We start from the raw sequence: 18,383 nt of genomic DNA, 5'->3' as shown, positions 1-18,383 counted from the left end.
TTCTCAATCCTAGTCTCTCAGATGATTCTAAGAGTTTGACCCTGAGTTATCAATGCAGATATCTGAGCGAGTTCGTAATGGTAGCATTTATAGCATTGACTTTAAGTGCATGGAATCTTGGGTATCTACGTAATATCATCTGATATATTTATAACATAAATTGTATATTCCCGCACCCCGCAATCGTGAATATTCTCACTTGCGATTTTGTGATATCTTAAAAGATTAAATTGCTCACTCGTCGAGGAGGAAAAATGATAAGTATTTCATCACCAAGAATCAAGAGATAAATCTGCTGAAACGCACAAATTTCCACCTGATTTGATATCGTGAAAGATAGTGCATCAGTCACAAGGGGTCTTCAGTTTTCCTGCCACGCTAAAATTAGGAGAAAGTTACGTCGTCAAGTTTATTGGGCAACACTCGTGACTTCAAAATGACATTTCATGCCAAAGAACAGGCGACGGCAATATTTATAACTGCACTGATCTACCCACACCCCAACTTTGATCAGGGGATGGATATCTAGATTCATGTAGGTTAGCTATTTCAGTCTTTGATATTTACTTGACCGGAAATAGTTTTCATAGAAATACGAGAGAGAGAGAGAGAGAGAGAGAGAGAGAGAGAGAGAGAGGGAGGGAGAGAGAGTGAGAGGGAGAGAGGGAGGGAGAGATGGAGATGATTTCGTGGAAAATGTGTAGTTGGTAAAGTGACAGTGCTTTCAGCGAAAATGTTTTATGCTTTTGAATGATTGATGAAACAAGGAATTTAAATTCCAATGAAATGTGAATCCGAGTGCGGACAATAGGCCACCACACCTGTAAATAAACTATCTAGCCCGATAATTCTTATCATCGGGATAGATAGTTCATTTATACAATAAATATAGGGTCTATCAAGAAACTAGTTGAAAGGGAGGTTTGAAGATTTGACAATTACCACCTTTTTCTCTTAGTTTTATTTCTAGCTTGATTTCTTTCTTTCTGTAAAAAAAAAGCAAACAAATACTTCATTTTCACGACATACACGTTTTGTAAAATCTGCAATCTGATGTTAAGTTCTGTTCAGCTCATTTCAATTCATTTTATTATGATCATTTTCATTACTTGCAGTTTCAATGTAGTTATACCTGCCCATTAGGCTAATGACTACGCTGACAAACGTGGTGGCCGCTCAAACTTCTACAAAAAAAGGTTTACGCTCAAATATTTGCGAGATTACTTTTCGAAGGGGCAGCCGCTTGCGACTTGCGTATTAAAAGTTTATAAATATAATTATAAGCATTAGCTAGGTAACAAAAAAGTGGGGAATTTATTAAATTGTGATCTAATGAATGACTCATCAGAGACGAGTCCTTCCGCAATTGTGTTTGTGTGTGTGTTGGTTGTGTGTGCGTGTGTGTTGTGTGTGTGTGTGTGTGTGTGTGTGTGTGTGTGTGTGAGTGTGAGTGTGAAGGGTGTGTGTGTGTGCGTGTCAGTGTGTGAGTGTGTGTGTGTGCGCGCACGCAATATGGCCAATTTTGCACAGAAGACCATATATACGCACGCACTGGGCAGCAGCAGTGATGTAGCTTGGATGGGCTGATAAGGAGCCATAGAAGTAATAAATAGGACTATATACCTGCAACGACGACTCTTCATCATCCTGTTGCTATTAATAAGCAAATCCCTCCAGGCCGCCATTTCCGTCCCTTTTGACCAGCTTAATGGTTGCATCATTATGAATTAATCTAATTTCAAACGAGGATATTGACGATCAACTGATAAGCCAAGGAAAAACTATGCCGCTTAAGCATTAAAAATTTAAAATAATTTTAACATTATAGGAAACCTTCATAGATGATTTTAAAGAGTATAAACATAATGATAATGTCATTACGAATGAAGGGATATTGCGTGAACTTCTGACTGACATTTACAAAGACTCACGACACAGAAACATTTGTGTTTTGTTTTCCACACAAGACGAATTTTGTTGGGTGCCCGTCTCCATGCACGTAAAGACACACCCATACATAAACAAACTTACAAGATTAAGTCTGAGGTAGAACGTGATCTTTCATGAAGGTTATGTCGTGACAGCTAGGCATCAGAATCTCATTTCCCATATGACAGCAACATTGAGACACGTACGCTTGCCAAGAAATCTCCTTCATTAGTGTATTACGTGTAGAAATGTGTGCATTGATTTTTCTTTCCGTAATTGACTCTATGTCTTTCCATCTAATTGGCTTCCCCTTCATATTTAAACTTTCAGTAGGAATTAATCAGGACTAAAGGAAGGTCTCAACATCCCTCGGCTATAAAGCAGTCCCAGTCTTACTTATTAAAGTTGACGGAAATTGGAGAGTACCAACGGCATATCTCGGAACTCGCGTTTAATGAGTTGTTTGCCTAGTATCCAAATGAAGTCTTGAGGAATACGAGGTTGCCCTCAAACCTGCATTTCCTGAGTCCAAAATATCAATTAAACCCTGGATACAATCACATGAGTGTGTTTTCATCAATACGGGGAAATATTTTGCACTTGTCGCTCATATATACAGATGACCTTCCTGCAAAAAATCTGTCCTTGTAAAGTAGAATATTTTGACACACTATATCCAACTAAATGCAAGGAAGTCACGTGAAGTCTGTGTGTTCAGTCAAAGATGTGCTCCGCCTTTCAACAAGCAGTGACACAACTGAGTTCAAAACATTAATGCACACAAGAAAGCAAGGTCTTGAAGAACCTATACGGAAACACACACAGGGAAAAGAGACAAAATGGGAAAAGTTTAAACAAATCTATAAGAATATATACACTTTTTATAGTGAAATGGTTGCTGCTGTAGAGATAAACAGTCGTCAAACTTAATTGGAACCTGAAGACAATATTTATCCCCTTGTTACGACTGGTTAGCCCTCTTCCCTTCTCTCTGAGCTGATGAAATGATATGGCACGACAATTGGTACGAAAGGCCATGCATGCATGTTCTGACCATTTGCGGTTGTTTAATAAGCAATGTTTGTCAGTTCTATTACGTGTGTTTGACCCTTCTTCACTAGTAGTTTTAGCTCCACCCATCACCCCCATACTTTCCGATTCCCCTCCCATCAAACATTGTGGAACTACCCCCAAAGTGAAGTCCTTGCGTAGCGCGACTCGTGGGTAGGGATAAAGGAAGACCCGCGCAAGAAAACGTGATAAAACGTCGCTACACCCCTTCCCTGAGTTCCCAAAGTGTTCACGTGAGTCAACTTGCCGGAAGACGCCCGACCCATGCTTGCCTCAGGAAGAGGAAGTTGCCCCCTCGTTTAGGGTCAACCGGATATTGGAATGACGTCCACGAGGTGGTTTGAATTTAGATTTGAACCCATCAGAAAGAGAAGGGCGAAGGAGGGAGGAGTCTACGCAGTGATTTGATAAATGCGTTTCTCCTATTAGAACGAATGTAGAACACAACGACGACCTTTAGAGAAACGCCGACATTTCTTACGTTAATCATTGCCAAGAAATAGTGATGTATAGATTAAATCTATCTATCTATCTATCTATCTATCTATCTATCTATCTATCTATCTATCTATCTATCTACATAATATATTGAATAATTAAACGGTAACAAGTCTACAGTCTGTTTATGATTTATATCAAACTTGTTTTTCCAAATGTTTGGCGGTATCTTTCTTTTCCGAACAGTTACTAAGACATTTACATCTCTTCCTTGATATATATATATATATATATATTACCTGTCGTGTCCTCTTGCTAGTCATTTTTTTCAATAAAGCCTAATTGAATAACAGGTTGAAATGGATGCATGATAGCATGTTAATACGTGTCTCATTACGTGAACAAGAAAGCTTCGAACGAATTTAACCAAACTCATATCGTCACCTGGGATATGAATTGGGTAAACTATAGTCAATAGAAAGAAATCTTAGAAGACGTTTTTCACTTTGGACTCAAGAGTGCACGGTAGGCCTATATAGAGACTTGGCCAAGCAAACATGCTTCGGCATAGTTTTCAATAATATTGAAAACAGTTGTGAAAATTATCGTAATCACATACTCTGCTTACTCAAAAAAAAAAAAAAAATCTTTAAAAATCTCGAAAGCACTAGCTGATAAAATATTTGAAGAGTAAATTCAATTCTTTGCTTTGAGATTGCAAGATACTTTTAACACAACTTTCCCCAAGAACTTTTTAGCGCCAAATATTGTCAATAGTTGATACTTCACGAGACATAACAAGATTATATGGATAACCGTTCTGACATGGATGCAATATCCTCATATAAACAGTGCTATTGCTTATTGCTACTACAGACGTAAACAATGTTCAAGTAATTGTTATTTCGAGACACCCCAAATGAAATACTGATTATTCGAATATGAATACGTCCTGAAAAGAGGTAATTATGTTATTTTCTAGGCCAATTGAGACTTCTTTACTTCGATAATACAAAAGTTCGCTCACCGATGCCAATATAATGAGTTCACATGTTATTTGTGACACGGCAGACACATGAACTGTTACATACACTATTATACTCCCCAGTCATGTTGACATCGAATTGAATCGCGTCTTATTTCCACGCTATTCCAATGTCTCTTCATCAATCAAAAATGGGAGGGAAATATGGGAGGGAAAATGTCGAAAATGGCAACGTGCTTAAATTCTCGGAGAGGAACACGAACCGTTATGTAATCTAGCAAGGCTATAAAGAACAACTTCCTCAGTCGATTCAGAAATTCCTGACAAAGTTTGCTATAAGAGTGCCGAAAAAGTATCAATCAGTAGTTTGGGAACTTTATCAGTCGGTCGGAGATTACTAAATGGAGTGTTCTAAATCTACGAAAGACAGGTGGGATAAGAGGAACCACTCCCCCACAGAATTTGGTGACACCGGTCATCACCACTCTAGCACTTATGGGGTTGATGTGAAGCTGTGTTGGGGATACTCAGTGTTTGTGCATTAGTTAAGTTTTGAGGATACATTCATGTGTGTACATGAGTGTGTGTCTTTTGTGCTTGTAACTTTCTTTTCCAGAAAGATGCCTTTTGTTTCTCCTCAGAAGGGTTAAAAAAAAAACCAAAAGAAAATCCCTAATTCAGTTCAATTCACTTCAGTTCAAATATGCATTCAATTTAATTCAGTTCAGTTCAATTCAATTCAAGTGCATTCAATTAATTTCAATTTAATTCAATTCAGTTCATATTCAGTTCAAATATATTCGATTCAATTCAAGTGCATTCAATTAATTTCAATTCAATTCAATTCAGTTCATATTCAGTTCAAATATATTCGATTCAATTCAAATACATTCATCTTTAGAGAGTCATCTTCTGTATCCTATAGTCACCAGAGAAGTATCCATGTCTGCTGACGAGTGTTCCTCATTACCTGTGCAATTGTCTTATGTCATCTGAGGAAAAATGTCAACCGCGGATTAGTTTCGTTTGTGAACGCACGTGTTCTGCATTTTGCTGGTTACAGTTAACCTGATATCCTTTGTATAAATACATGATTGATCACGTTGATGGTGATAAATGATAGCGCTATTATAGAATACTCTATATACTATATATTCTATATCAGAATATCATTCCTCATTGTAAATTCATGTTTAACTATAGAAAACGGCATACACCATGTTTCATACATACACCATGTTTCATATCGCCTTAAGAAAGCATAAGGTTTACTGCATTATCATACATACTTTCAATCATCGGCGTTGTTTCGTGCATTCGTATAAGACAATCTAGCTATTTCCAGCTACTAAGGTTACACGTCCAAAACAGATATGGCTTTCACTGCTGATGATTATACACTCATATATTATGTTACCAGTGAAAAAAAAAATTATCTTCATGAATGAACAGATAATGAATACTCATATCATATATCAAAGCATCCCATAATCAAAATCATAATCACATCATCATATCATTTGTAATATTGGAACAGCAAAATCAATACAGCCTGTCTGTCTGCACATTATTTCTCTTCAAAATGTCACAAGACCAAACGCAATACCAAAATGACAAAATAAAACTATCCCAATAAACACACAGATCTAGTCACAGTAGTATTGGACCAAGGAGGCAGCTACAACCGAGCTCGCCTTTCCCTCCTTGATTGGAATATGATAGACACCTCTACTAATACCTTCTTGGCAAAAGTAAGCTTGTTCAGTCGTATAAGGTTCCAGGAAAATACCAGGATAAAACTTCATCTTGGACATAATGCAGGATGCAAGATTGTTCACATAATGTATATGCTTGATAACGCCTAACAGGGTGATAATTCAAGTAACAGGTGGCTTCTATCAGGCTGTCTATCCATCTGCATGTTACTGATTGAAAATTTCCCATTAACAGACGCGTAAAGTAATTGTACAAGTATATACACTGATTTCTTGTAATTCGTTTGCTTTGCTATTTACACTAACGAAATACAAGGGGCAAATAAGATGAGAAGACGTAAAACATTGATGGCTGTTATCATAAGCATTATGCATGTATCATAATGACATTTATGCATAACGTGATTGATGTCACCTATTTTTTTACTAGTACAGTTCGCTATTCCAATTAGTACGGTCTGCTATGTCGAAATATTGGATCCCGTGAGATTTTCGTGCCAAAATTGATCTTTTTTTTTTTTTTTTTTTTTTAAGCTAACTTGGTCAATTTGGGGGTGCTGAATCTAAAAAACTTTGGTTCCATTTTTTTCGACCACGTCTTCAGCCGCCATTTTGCATTTCACAATGGCCGCCATAGCAAACTGTATTTTGACCCAGTTCTCATAATGGGAGCATCATAGAAGGTTCAATTTGATGCAAAAAGCATGTTTATGATATCAGACATTCTGATACACCATTTCCTGATATTGCAGATTGTTTTAATACAATTTGAGGGCTGCCATCTTAAAATTCAAAATGGCCGCCAGGGCTTAATGTATTTTTACCTGTATCTCAGGTTGTAGGCATTATGGAAAGTATAGATTTAGGGCAAAAAGCATGCTTATGATGTCAGACATGTTAATATATACATTTTTGTTTTAAATGATGGATCATTTTGGTTGGCGGCCGTCTTGAAATTCAAAATGGTCACCATAGCAAATGTAATTGGGCCTATATCTCATATCGTATGTATTTTGTAAGGTTCTAACTTGGGACAAAGAGCATGCATATGCTATCAGACTTTCTGAAACATCTTTTTCTGAAAATCGAATGATGGTCCATTTTGATATTATAGGTGGCCATCTTGAAATTCAAAATGGCCGCCATACCAGAATGTATATTTTGACCCATATTTCATGTTGTAAACAATACAGAAAGTTTACATCTTGGGCATAAACCGGGCTCATGATGTTGAACATTCAGATGCACTTTGATCTCCTCCGTAAAATTGCAGATAATTTTTGAGGCTGCCATTGTATCATTATTGAAAAAATGGCTGCTTTCAGCTAATATCTGTGGTTACAAGCAACTTTTTGGCATATCAATGTTTATGGTGGTGTACATTGTACATTCTTTTACAAGCACACACACACACACACATAATTATATACATTTTGTAATAATGGATTATTCGCTTTGGCTGCCACTCTTGAAATTCAAGATAAATTTCGACCCATATTAGGTGGTGTAAGATCTTTACCCTGCAAACTCAAGCATGCTGGAGCACTTTCATGTAGGACCTACGTGTAAGTCAATCACTTCAATAAATATTATTATTATTATTGCATAGGCGTGACTGCTTCCTGTAGGTACACTGCCATGTTAAAATGCAAATTGGCTGCCATGGGAAACATTCTTTTATTAGAGCATTGCATTTTGGTAAAACTTATGAATGGGAAATCATGTGATTCTGGTGTCAAAGCAAATGACTTTCAAAAGTGCCTCAATAACTGTGTCTGAGTGACTAAATGCCCCCATTTAGACGATTTGGTTATAAAATTTAAGTTAACAATATTAGCCGTGTACTAGAAAATTTATCGGAAATTTACTTAGTTAATGTCTATAGGCTCATTCCCTGTATGTGTTTTGAAGTCACATCACTTGTATATAGGGCTGTGCACAGGGGAGAATTGGTTCTAAATTCTTCCAGAAAAATGAATTCTGTGGCTACCGTTGGTGTAGGAAGCTCAAAGCATCTAATTGCACAATTTATGAATATCCACTGGAAATAACTACAATGTACCATATTATATTCCCCTGTAAGTAGAGGCACACATTAGGTTGTGAAGGTTTACGAGGTTTGTTCTATGGATGTGTTGTATCAAGACTCTATACGAGAGCAAAACAGGGGATTGCCCAGGTTGAAGTCATCCACTCCCAACTTCTGGAAGGCATGGACTGTGTCATTGCACATTCTGCATGATTCAAGGCTTAGAGAATTCTTGATCCATCTGCTCTTTGAGACATCCTCAAATTTTCAACTTCAGCCTGCGCCATGAAAGGCATGACCAAGCAGACCCTTGTTTGTCGCAACAATTTGCAGAACATAATCTCTCAACAACGTCAATTCTACTTTATCATCTCCTTTTCTAGTGATGGAGCAGACAACATGTGATGCAGTATTAAAAGTAAAGCAAAGATCCATTAGGAGAATGAAAATGTCAGTGTCTATACGTAATAATCATCAATATCTCTGTAATAACCTGTTGCTCTTGAAGTAGCATCTAATACATGCAATGGAATGAGGATATCTGCTTCCTCGTTGTGACGGATGACAGCCCCCATGGCATCTTTGATGACCCCTTTGTTTCTTTTTTTTTTTCGTTCTGTGTCAGATGGAATTGACTGATCAGTATTTCAACTTTATTTGGCTCAGTTTTGTGGGTTTCTAAGGCATGGGTATAAAAAATGAACCTTTGTTAGTGAGAATGAGGAGAAGGCCATAAAATTGTTAGATGAAGAGTGATTGTGGAATTACTTAGAAAAGTAGAACTTATAACTTCCGATTGTGATTGTATCGTCCAGTGATGACTGGATAATGACAGGTCTATCAGACTGTTGTACCGGTAGAAGTGTTATAAGAAGGTAGTAATGCTCTTAAGCTTCATGACTTTTGATCGAATCTTACACGGTGTATTTCAATTGCAAGAGCCGAATGTCTGGCCTTTCTCATATTATCCCAGATAGATTTTTTTTTTTTAATTCTTTCAGATACAAATTCTTAGTACAGAACATGAAAGCTTCCCTTTTCATCTCTTTCTAGAATATCCTCCTTGAATGTTTCCGATACCTGATTGTCAAACATAACATTCACCAGTTTCAATGCAGTGACAATTTTTTGAGATTACCCTCAAACCCTGTTCTAAATTGTTGAGGAATTCTGATGCATCCAAAGTGCCACAGAACTGAGCTATTATTGCTCCATTGTAGTTTTAGAATCATTGGCGGTACAGCAGTAAGTATCTTGGAAGTCTTAATACTTGAGGACGACCCACACAAGGGCAATCAGGAAAATTGGCATTCCTTATTCATTCTGTGCTATTCCAGAAATACATCCAGCAATTATGAGCTCCCTGAAGAGTTGTTTCATTTTGTGGTCAACAAACAAGCTTGTGAATGTGATGCCTGGTAGGGTTACCATGACATTTCTTGCTATTGCGAGACTTTTCCTTAAATTGTTTGTCTTCATTCTCTGGAGGCAGGATCAAGTTTTTGAAGATCACATTTAATCGTATCAATGCTTGCTTTTGTACAAATATTTAATAACTGGGATTAAATATAAATATTAACGAGGTTCCACGACACCAAATAATGTTTTCCCTGAGAGACAAAAACAAATCACGTGTACCCGAACGACATACCCGCTTGGCTATCATGGGACGTGGGATGTAACGCTTACCCTGTACACGCTTGCCCACACTTATGGGAAGTGGTATGGGACCTTCCCCCCCCCCCCCCCCCCCCCTCACGCAGATTTTGCCCCTCAGGATGACTAAGTCTTGATGGCGTAATTGGAACCTCATCCTTACAGTCTGAATTTATGGCGGCCATTTTGAATTAAGAGATGGCTGCCGTTCTGCGTGACCTGAAAATGAATTCGGTCTAACTAGGACAAGTTTGGCAATTCATCTAAGGAGCTTACCTATGTTTTTCTATGGCCACCATCTTGAATTTCAAGATGGTGGCATATCTAATGATCCACAATAGGAAACAGCTGTACTGGAACGCTGGACACCACAAGCATGTGCATTACTGAAAATTTGATGCTCCTACAATAACTGCAACATTAGATATGGGTAAAAACGCTATGGCGGCCATTTTGAATTTCAAGATGGCAGCCTATAAATTGTATCAAAACAATCCACAATATCAGGAAATGATAAATCAGAGTTTCTGACATCACAACCATGCATTTTGCACCAAATTTGAAGCTTCTACAATACTCACTGTATGAGATATGATTCAAAATACTGTTTGCTATGGCGGCCATTTTGAAATTCAAGATGGCAGCTCACAAATTTTATCAAAACAATCCACAATATCAGAAAAAGATGTACCAGTGTGTTTGACATCACAACCATGCATTTGCACCAAATTTGAACCTTTTACAATGCTCACTCAATGAGATATGGATAAAAATATAGTTTGCTATGGCGGCTGAAGACGTGGTCGGAAAAAATGGAACCAAAATTTTTTGGATTCAGCACCCCCAAATTGACAAAGTTAGCCCCCCCCCCCAAAAAAAAAAAAAAATAGTTTTGGCACAAAAATCTCACGGGATTACATAGTAGCCTCTACTAAAAGGTTCGTAATTCCGAAAATGAAAGGATTCTTTACTGCAAATGTTCGATCGTTAATCAAAAAAAAAAAAAAAAAAAGAAAGAAAGAAAGAAAGAAAGAAAACAATTAAGGAACATCTAGGCATAGGGAATTTGTGTGTTTCGGAACAACAAACCTTCGGAATAATGAACCTCAGTTCATTTTCGGATTAACAGACCTGCGGAATAAAGAACATCACCAATTTTCCTGCAGAAAATGTACCCTTGAAAATGTACATGTACATTATAACGACTGTCTAGAATTTGGATGCAAACGTATATTTCACTGTTCGGAATAACAAATTTCTCGTTGTGTTTCATTTAGATAGTATTTGGTGTGATTAAGCTGTTTGTAATCATTGAAGTATTGGTATCACATTTTCACAGTTGTCAACAACGCATGATTTAATGATTTCATGCCTACATGACAATCCAAAATCCAAAATACCTGTTTTTCTTTCAGGACGTAATGTTAATATTCCTTATACGAACGTTTCTATATGAGCATATCGCCATAAGCTTAATGTTACATTGAAGACGTTCCGTGGTATAATACCTAATATATCTATAGTTACGAATTTATGAAGATTATTGTACCATATAATATCTCTCTCTTTCTCTCTCTCTCTCTCTCTCTCTCTCTCTCTCTCTCTCTATATATATATATATATATATATATATATATATATATATATATATATGTATATGTATATGTATATGTATAAACTCTTGTTATTTCCGATGTTGCATGCAGGTTAGGGCCATGATGTATTCGAAACTTTTTTAATCATCTCGATCGCATGCACTGATATCTATATACCAAAGGAATCGACTGTATAGTTTCTTTTTAAATTCTTTTAACTACTTAAAAATAGTTGCATACTTAAAAAAGATTTCATGCACATTCATCCTTAAACTGTTCTATCATTCAGTCAACCACTTTTAAATTAATGGCCTCGCATATCCTCCATGTATTGCACAGTGTTGCTGTTTTTTCAATCATTCAGCTAATTGGTATTTTATTAAACAGACGTTCTGCGACAACAACAACAAAAGATGTCGTGCACAGTGTTTGTTAAGCTTTTAAGACAAGGTGATATCCTGCCCTTCATACTCTTACTGAATGATCTCACCAAGACCAAGCACGGATCTATTTTACTCTGTGCTAATGAAAAGTGGCGGGTGAGTGTCAGCAAATCCGGTGCAAGTTCATGACTTACTTACATCAGCTTACATAGAGCCTTTGTGTACTTTTTCTTTAACGCAAAATGCTCTGTGTCATCACACTTGAAAGGTACTCTGTCTTTCCGGTCGACCTCCCAGTCTACGTTTCGTCGTTATAGTTGTCGAAAAACAACGTGCAGATAAGGAGCGTATCAAAATCAGCTTAACTGGAACTGCATGGTATTGCTATTTGAAGGGTCTTGTCCACATCTTGGCCATTTTACACCATGAAGATCCTACTGATTTCAATCTTTTTCGCCGTATCTTCTCATGGGCAGAGCGTACCGGGTCAGAATGTCTACCCCATGAGTGGCTGTATTCAAGGATTCACCAACTTCGGAAAGTTTTGCTACAAGTGAGTTCCGGCGAGCTGAATAATTACTCCCTTCCTTTGTTTCTCTCTTATCGTGCTGGTGATATTTATAATCCATCATTATTTGCTCACCTGGATGATAACACGGATCTAAGTAGTTTGCCATAAAAATATATCAGATGTCGGTAATGAGATATTAATATGAATATATTAATAACTTACTGCTGTTAATGAGGTTTCGATTTTATGACCGAGATGCCACGTAATTGTTAAGATTTGAATAGAAAAGATAATATCACTATAGAAATCTTCACGTTGCATACTTTATTGTTGAAATCAAAATGGGGAAGCATACAAGACTTAACGCCTGTTTTAAATGATTGGTGAAAGTATGGCACCTAAACACTCATCATATTTACTACAAATACAAAGATTTTTTTTATATATATTATATAGATAACAGAAGTTAGAATCGACACTTAAAACATGTCATTGTGCATTGGTGTAAGAAACGAAGTTGGTTTTATTTCATCCCATAATGTTTATTACAGAAGTATTCAATTGAAAGAAATATTTCACAGTTTACGGTACGTGATTTTTTCCTGAAACAAAAAAGAAAGTGCTTAAGAAAACATTGAAGAAGGTCAGCAAAAAAAAAAAAAATCAAAAGCGGAGAAAGATGTTGAAAGGAGAAATACGAGATGAACGTCTCCTGCACAAAAAGAAGCAGAAAAAAAATAATGTTCATTTCATTCAAGAAGATAACAAATCTATAAAAATACCTTTGACATTACAAGCAGAGTTGTATTCCAGTTTCAGCTGTAATGCATTGTTTATAGGAGCTTGATGTCATCTTATTGGTGACCAGGCAAAGAAAGTATTATAAATTTATGACACGGGTATTTGGAAATTAGACATTCTCTTGAAATTCTCAAGTTGTTTTGTTTCTGATTGACTGTCTACTACGCAAATTAATTCTGATCTTTTCTGTAATTGGGCTGAAATTTGTCGGTGAGTTTGCCATTGACAATTCTCTAAAATCACTATGAAACCCCCATTAAAAGCGAAAAGCATAACCTAAAACCCACACAATTCTGTGCTGAAAATAAATCATCTGACAGATCTACACTGTATGCACATTTGACCTACGAGCAAAGGCAAGATGCCCTAGTTCTCATTTTAGTTGTCCAATTAGATGTCCTATCTAGTTTTCTTTGTTTTATCATAACGTCGGCCTCATGCCAAAAGGGCCTTAACACCATAGGCTTTGTACACTATTAGTGCCCTTTTGGCATGAGGCCGACGATAATAGGAAAGGATGACACCTTTTTGTTTGTTCGTTCGTTTATTCTTTTTTTAAAGGGCCATGTAGTTTAGAACTATATGCACACATGCAATACATTTACAATTAGTTCAACGCATGGTCAAAGGAGAACAGTAAAAGAAAAATGCAAAGTAAGGGAACATACAGTGGTTATCAAAAGGGCAACTGAAGTACCACCACAAAGAAGGGTAATACGTCATTTGTTGATCGAGAGACTACGAACTTTGGCGGAAGAGGATTTCTCAAAGAAGAGAATTAAAACGACCGGAAGCAAATTACAAAATACTTCGATGAAGACACTAAGCAGATGATAGGGTAACGTATATGATGCTGAGTATAGATTGTATTGAGGCTACTCAAATTAAGAGCACAGAAAAGTAAATGTATACAAAATATTCCTTGTATTTGAATGAAGGCGACGCAGTAAGGGGAAAATAGAAGTAAAAAAAGAACTCATTCATTCATGTTGACAACAAAGCCCGTACCAATGGATTATCTGTATCTGGTAGCATTGAAGCATTGAGTAGCATTGAAGAGAAAAAAGAAATTATGTTGTCAAACATATCTTTACTTACCAATCATTAACCTACAATGCAAATGCATTTCCTACCAAAATTTGAAATAAGGCTGACATTACCGAATTCCACAAACCACCTTGTATAGAAACCATGGTCCTCATGTAAGTATTTTGTTTTGTCTTATTAAATATCGTAGATATCTCTCTCTCTCTCTCTCTCTCGCTGCCTTCTTAACAGGTACTTTTGGGAAAGGCTGCCTTATTTTGAGGCTCAAGCAAGATGCGAAGCATTCCAGGCGGGCCCACTTGCGCCAAAAGGATATCTTATCACTGCCAAAGACATCCAACACAACAGGTTTCAGCACAACTGGCTGCGATACACGGGCGGCGGCAATAATAAAATCTGGATGGGACTATACGAGAAAACAAACGATGTGTAAGTCAATACAGAGATGACATGTAAACATACAGAACATTCCATCTGTTTCATTTGTATAGCTTTAAGGTACTGATTACTATTGGGAGCTGTGATTTAAAAAATGCTCGAGTTATCAATTTTCATGTATATGTGTGGGTCAGTTGTATCACCAAACATCCTACCATATAAAGATTTCGAAATAACACCTAAAATGTAAGGAAATATCACTATTTTTCTCAATAATCCACAACTAAAGACGGTTTATTATTTCTAGGAACAATCTTTATAACCATTGTCCTTTTTTTATATTTAACAATACTTAACATTAATCATACTGGTCAACATTTTACATTAGTTGTTTCTATCCCTAACTCACATTTTAGAACTACAAGCTGTATTTTGAAACACTAAACCTGGGTTTTTGTTTCATCTGCAGAATGGGAAAAATGCCTTTAAAATGTTACGGGAATTAGCATGGAGACGAGGTAGCATGTCAAGCACAGAGATTGGGACTATATAATGACACATCATCAGTTATATGTTATAGACGGGGGAGTGTACTTATACCCATAGGTGTGCAACACAAGCCACCAATCTGAATTCTCTGTATATGGTACAGAGTTCATTATTGTACCGGTTGCACTGCCTTCGTAGGTTTGCGTCGTGTACAGAGAATAGTGAGCTTTAAATATACGACGCGAACACTAACAGCTAAAGACGACGCCAGACCCCCCCCCAAAAAAAAAAAAAAAAAAAAATGGTGCTCTGCTCATGCGCGAGATAGCGAGATAAGCGTCGTCTTAGCGTTCGCGTCGCAGATCTAAAGCTTGCTATCTTCTGTCTATACTGCCAATACTAAGTATATTGTCCTAATTGCGGTACTGTAATGATTGCTTCCATCTCCCACTTGGTTGTTACAAATAATGTTCCAGCCAGTGAAGGAACGCAACGAAATGTTCTGCTTATTTACAAACATAACAAATGTTTTCCTCCCTCGTGACCATTATTATGCAATCACTGTCCAAGTGTTTTTGTTTTTTTTAATCATTAGCATATAAACTGTTACCATTATCAGGAACCACACCGTATCTCCACTTAATGTCTTAAAGAGATTGCATAGTTTTGGTTGAGACCTAACTTCAGCATTTTAACATTTTTGGTGAGATATGAGAAACCTCTTATGAAATATGAAAGAGTATAGGCCTATTCCAAGAGGGATTTCTTTCATGAATATTGGTTTTGAAATGGGTGAGATATCCAAAACAGAGCAATCCTAATAAAATGTACTTCAGTGGGACCCACCTTTCATTAGGATCCCGTTGCTTTACTTTGTTTTTGGATGTTTCAGCCATTCCGAAACCAATTTTCTTCTAATATACTTTGAATTCCTCCTAGAATGATATGCTCTATGTTATTTCATAAGTGGTTTCTTGGCACTCGCAAAAAAGTTAACCCCTTGAGAACGAGTCCCGAGATACACTCGGGCAGGCGTCTATGGGAAATGCGTGTTGTAGCAAAATCAAACCGTCCTCAACGGGTTAAAAGCCCAATCCTCATCTCCACCAATACTATACCATCCCTTTAACCTTAAAGACAAATAGGTATCTTCAAGACCCAAACCCTCATATAACTATTCAAGGCAAATCCTTATGTGTCTTTCATTTTCCTTGTCATCTCATTTTGGGAACGAAGATGCACTGAAAAAAGCAAGGCGCTATTGTAACAGAAGATTGTTATATGGACCAGTTCGTAATTCCACTTTGCGCATGAGCAGAAAAAGGTCATTTGTACCAACAGGCATTTTGGTTTATTAATTCACTGAGATAAGCATCTGTAATGTGATGATTATTCATGTGATCCTTATCTAAATAGTGCTTGCCAGCACATCCACCTGATAGCAAGCCTGGTATTTGGCAATATCAAAAGAAAAAGGTTGTTATTGCATTCAATACGAAACAATGAATTAGATGCCTGCTAAAGTGTCAACTGACGGACTATTCTGGTCACCTGGTCTAAACACAAGTTCATACTTTGTTTGAACACAAATTCCATAAATTGTTATGTTGGGCAGCTTATACATTATACTGCTTTGAAAACGAGTGATGTGCCTAACCAACTGAGAAAAAAATAAAGGTCATTTGTACCAAGGTGTACGTGAGCTAATTACGAACTGGCTTATTAAGGTCCAACTTTACCAAGCATTATACAACTATAGCTTTTAAGAATTTCAGCTGACAATAGTGACATGGTAACAACTGCGAGTGTTTTTACATTGGTCACAAGGTCTCCATGATTATTTGAAGAGTTTGTTCGCAAAAACCGATAAGTCCATATTTGCCAAATGGAGATATTTGCGATTAAAGGTCAAGAAAAACAAAGAGAATAATAAGAAAATTTGTGCTTCTTTTGACCATAACTTCAAAAATGTACCTTTATATGTAGTGACCAATATATCATTTAGAAGGTATTACTTTGTACTATATGACAGAGACCGTACTTCAAAATCTTCAAAAATGGACTTATCGGTTTTTGCAAACAAACTCTTCATTTGCTCCTGCGACAATTGCTCCCTTGAAATATCTGCACGCCAAGCCAAATATAGATTCTACCCACAAACATAACACTAACCCTAATCATAACCCTCACATCAAACTAAACCTAAAACCCTATCGCAACCCAATCCTAATTCCTTGGAGAAAATAAGACCGGAGCAATTGTCGCAGGAGCAAATGTCGTGCAACCGGCCAGATCAGGTGTCACGTATGATCATTGCAAAATGTAACGTCTGATCATTAGAAACGCCTTTATGCAATATTTGAGATGCAAACTACCAAAAATGATCATAAGCTAGTCTGAACGGACAATTATTATTCTGTTTGTTGTTTATCATTTCCTCTTTTTTTTCACGTGTTTTTTTTTTTCTCTCTCTCACTGGAACCGTCCTGTCTGGAAACGAGGCTATATACAGGATCATGGCAAACAAGTTTAGATGACAAAAATAATTACACCGTCGAATTCATGTCAAATAGGCAACCTACCATTGTCGGCAGTATAACAAGAATAAAAGTCCCTTTTAAAATGAACAAACCCAACGACAACAACATAATCAGTAATTTGCCAGACAAATAAAATGTCTGTTTGCACAAAATCTCTTTGTAGATACTTTTGGGCTGACAACACGCCTTTTCTGGCTGCCGCGTGGAACCGCTTCAAGCCGGACCAACCCCAACAGAACGCCCACATCCAGGCGGTGCACACCTTTGACAACAGTCCGGACAACACGTGGGTTACCTCCAGCGTCGAAACACAAATGTCCTTTATTTGTCAGTATCAGTACATGCCATAGTCACACTCTGAATATGGACGAGCTAAACTGAGAATAAGGACACAATTGTTGTTATTACTATATCATTAATTACTGGTGCTGCCGTTCTAATTCTTTTCAAACAGTCAAGAAAATACGGACAAAAACATTTCTTTTTTTTTGTGATTCTGAACGTAATTCTGATAGATATACGTCTCAACACGAACAAAATAAAGGATATTAAACGCACAAGTCATTGCTAACAGGCGTGCTCAAATGTGAAGATGGATGTCACTTTCAACGACGGGAATGACCCTTGTAATAATCTAGGTGGCTGTGATTCATTTAACACACCTTAAAACATGTCTTGCTCTTCATTCAAAAAAAAAAATGACCTGCAGAGTGCAGCCCTTAATGTAAGCAATCGGATAAGCAACGTTTATTCTACTGCTGGATTAAGTTTACAAAGAAATTTCCCCTCGGGGAATATTGACATAATTGACAGAGA

The 18,383-nt window shown here is 37.0% G+C and overlaps 1 protein-coding gene across 1 annotated transcript; it reads left to right on the top strand.

Moving 5' to 3' along the window:
* Positions 1 to 12,226: 12,226 nt before the first annotated feature.
* On the top strand, positions 12,227 to 17,917 carry LOC140229178 (lithostathine-like). Its single transcript, XM_072309443.1, has 3 exons — positions 12,227 to 12,354; positions 14,392 to 14,589; positions 17,731 to 17,917. The coding sequence occupies exons 1-3, from the start codon at positions 12,227 to 12,229 to the stop codon at positions 17,915 to 17,917; spliced, it is 513 nt and encodes a 170-aa protein (XP_072165544.1).
* The last annotated feature ends 466 nt before the right edge of the window (positions 17,918 to 18,383 follow it).

Source organism: Diadema setosum, chromosome 5 (assembly GCF_964275005.1).
Source record: "Diadema setosum chromosome 5, eeDiaSeto1, whole genome shotgun sequence".
NCBI lineage: Eukaryota > Metazoa > Echinodermata > Echinoidea > Diadematoida > Diadematidae > Diadema > Diadema setosum.
Note: the sequence above shows the minus strand (reverse complement) of the source record. Positions and strands in the feature narration are given on the sequence as shown.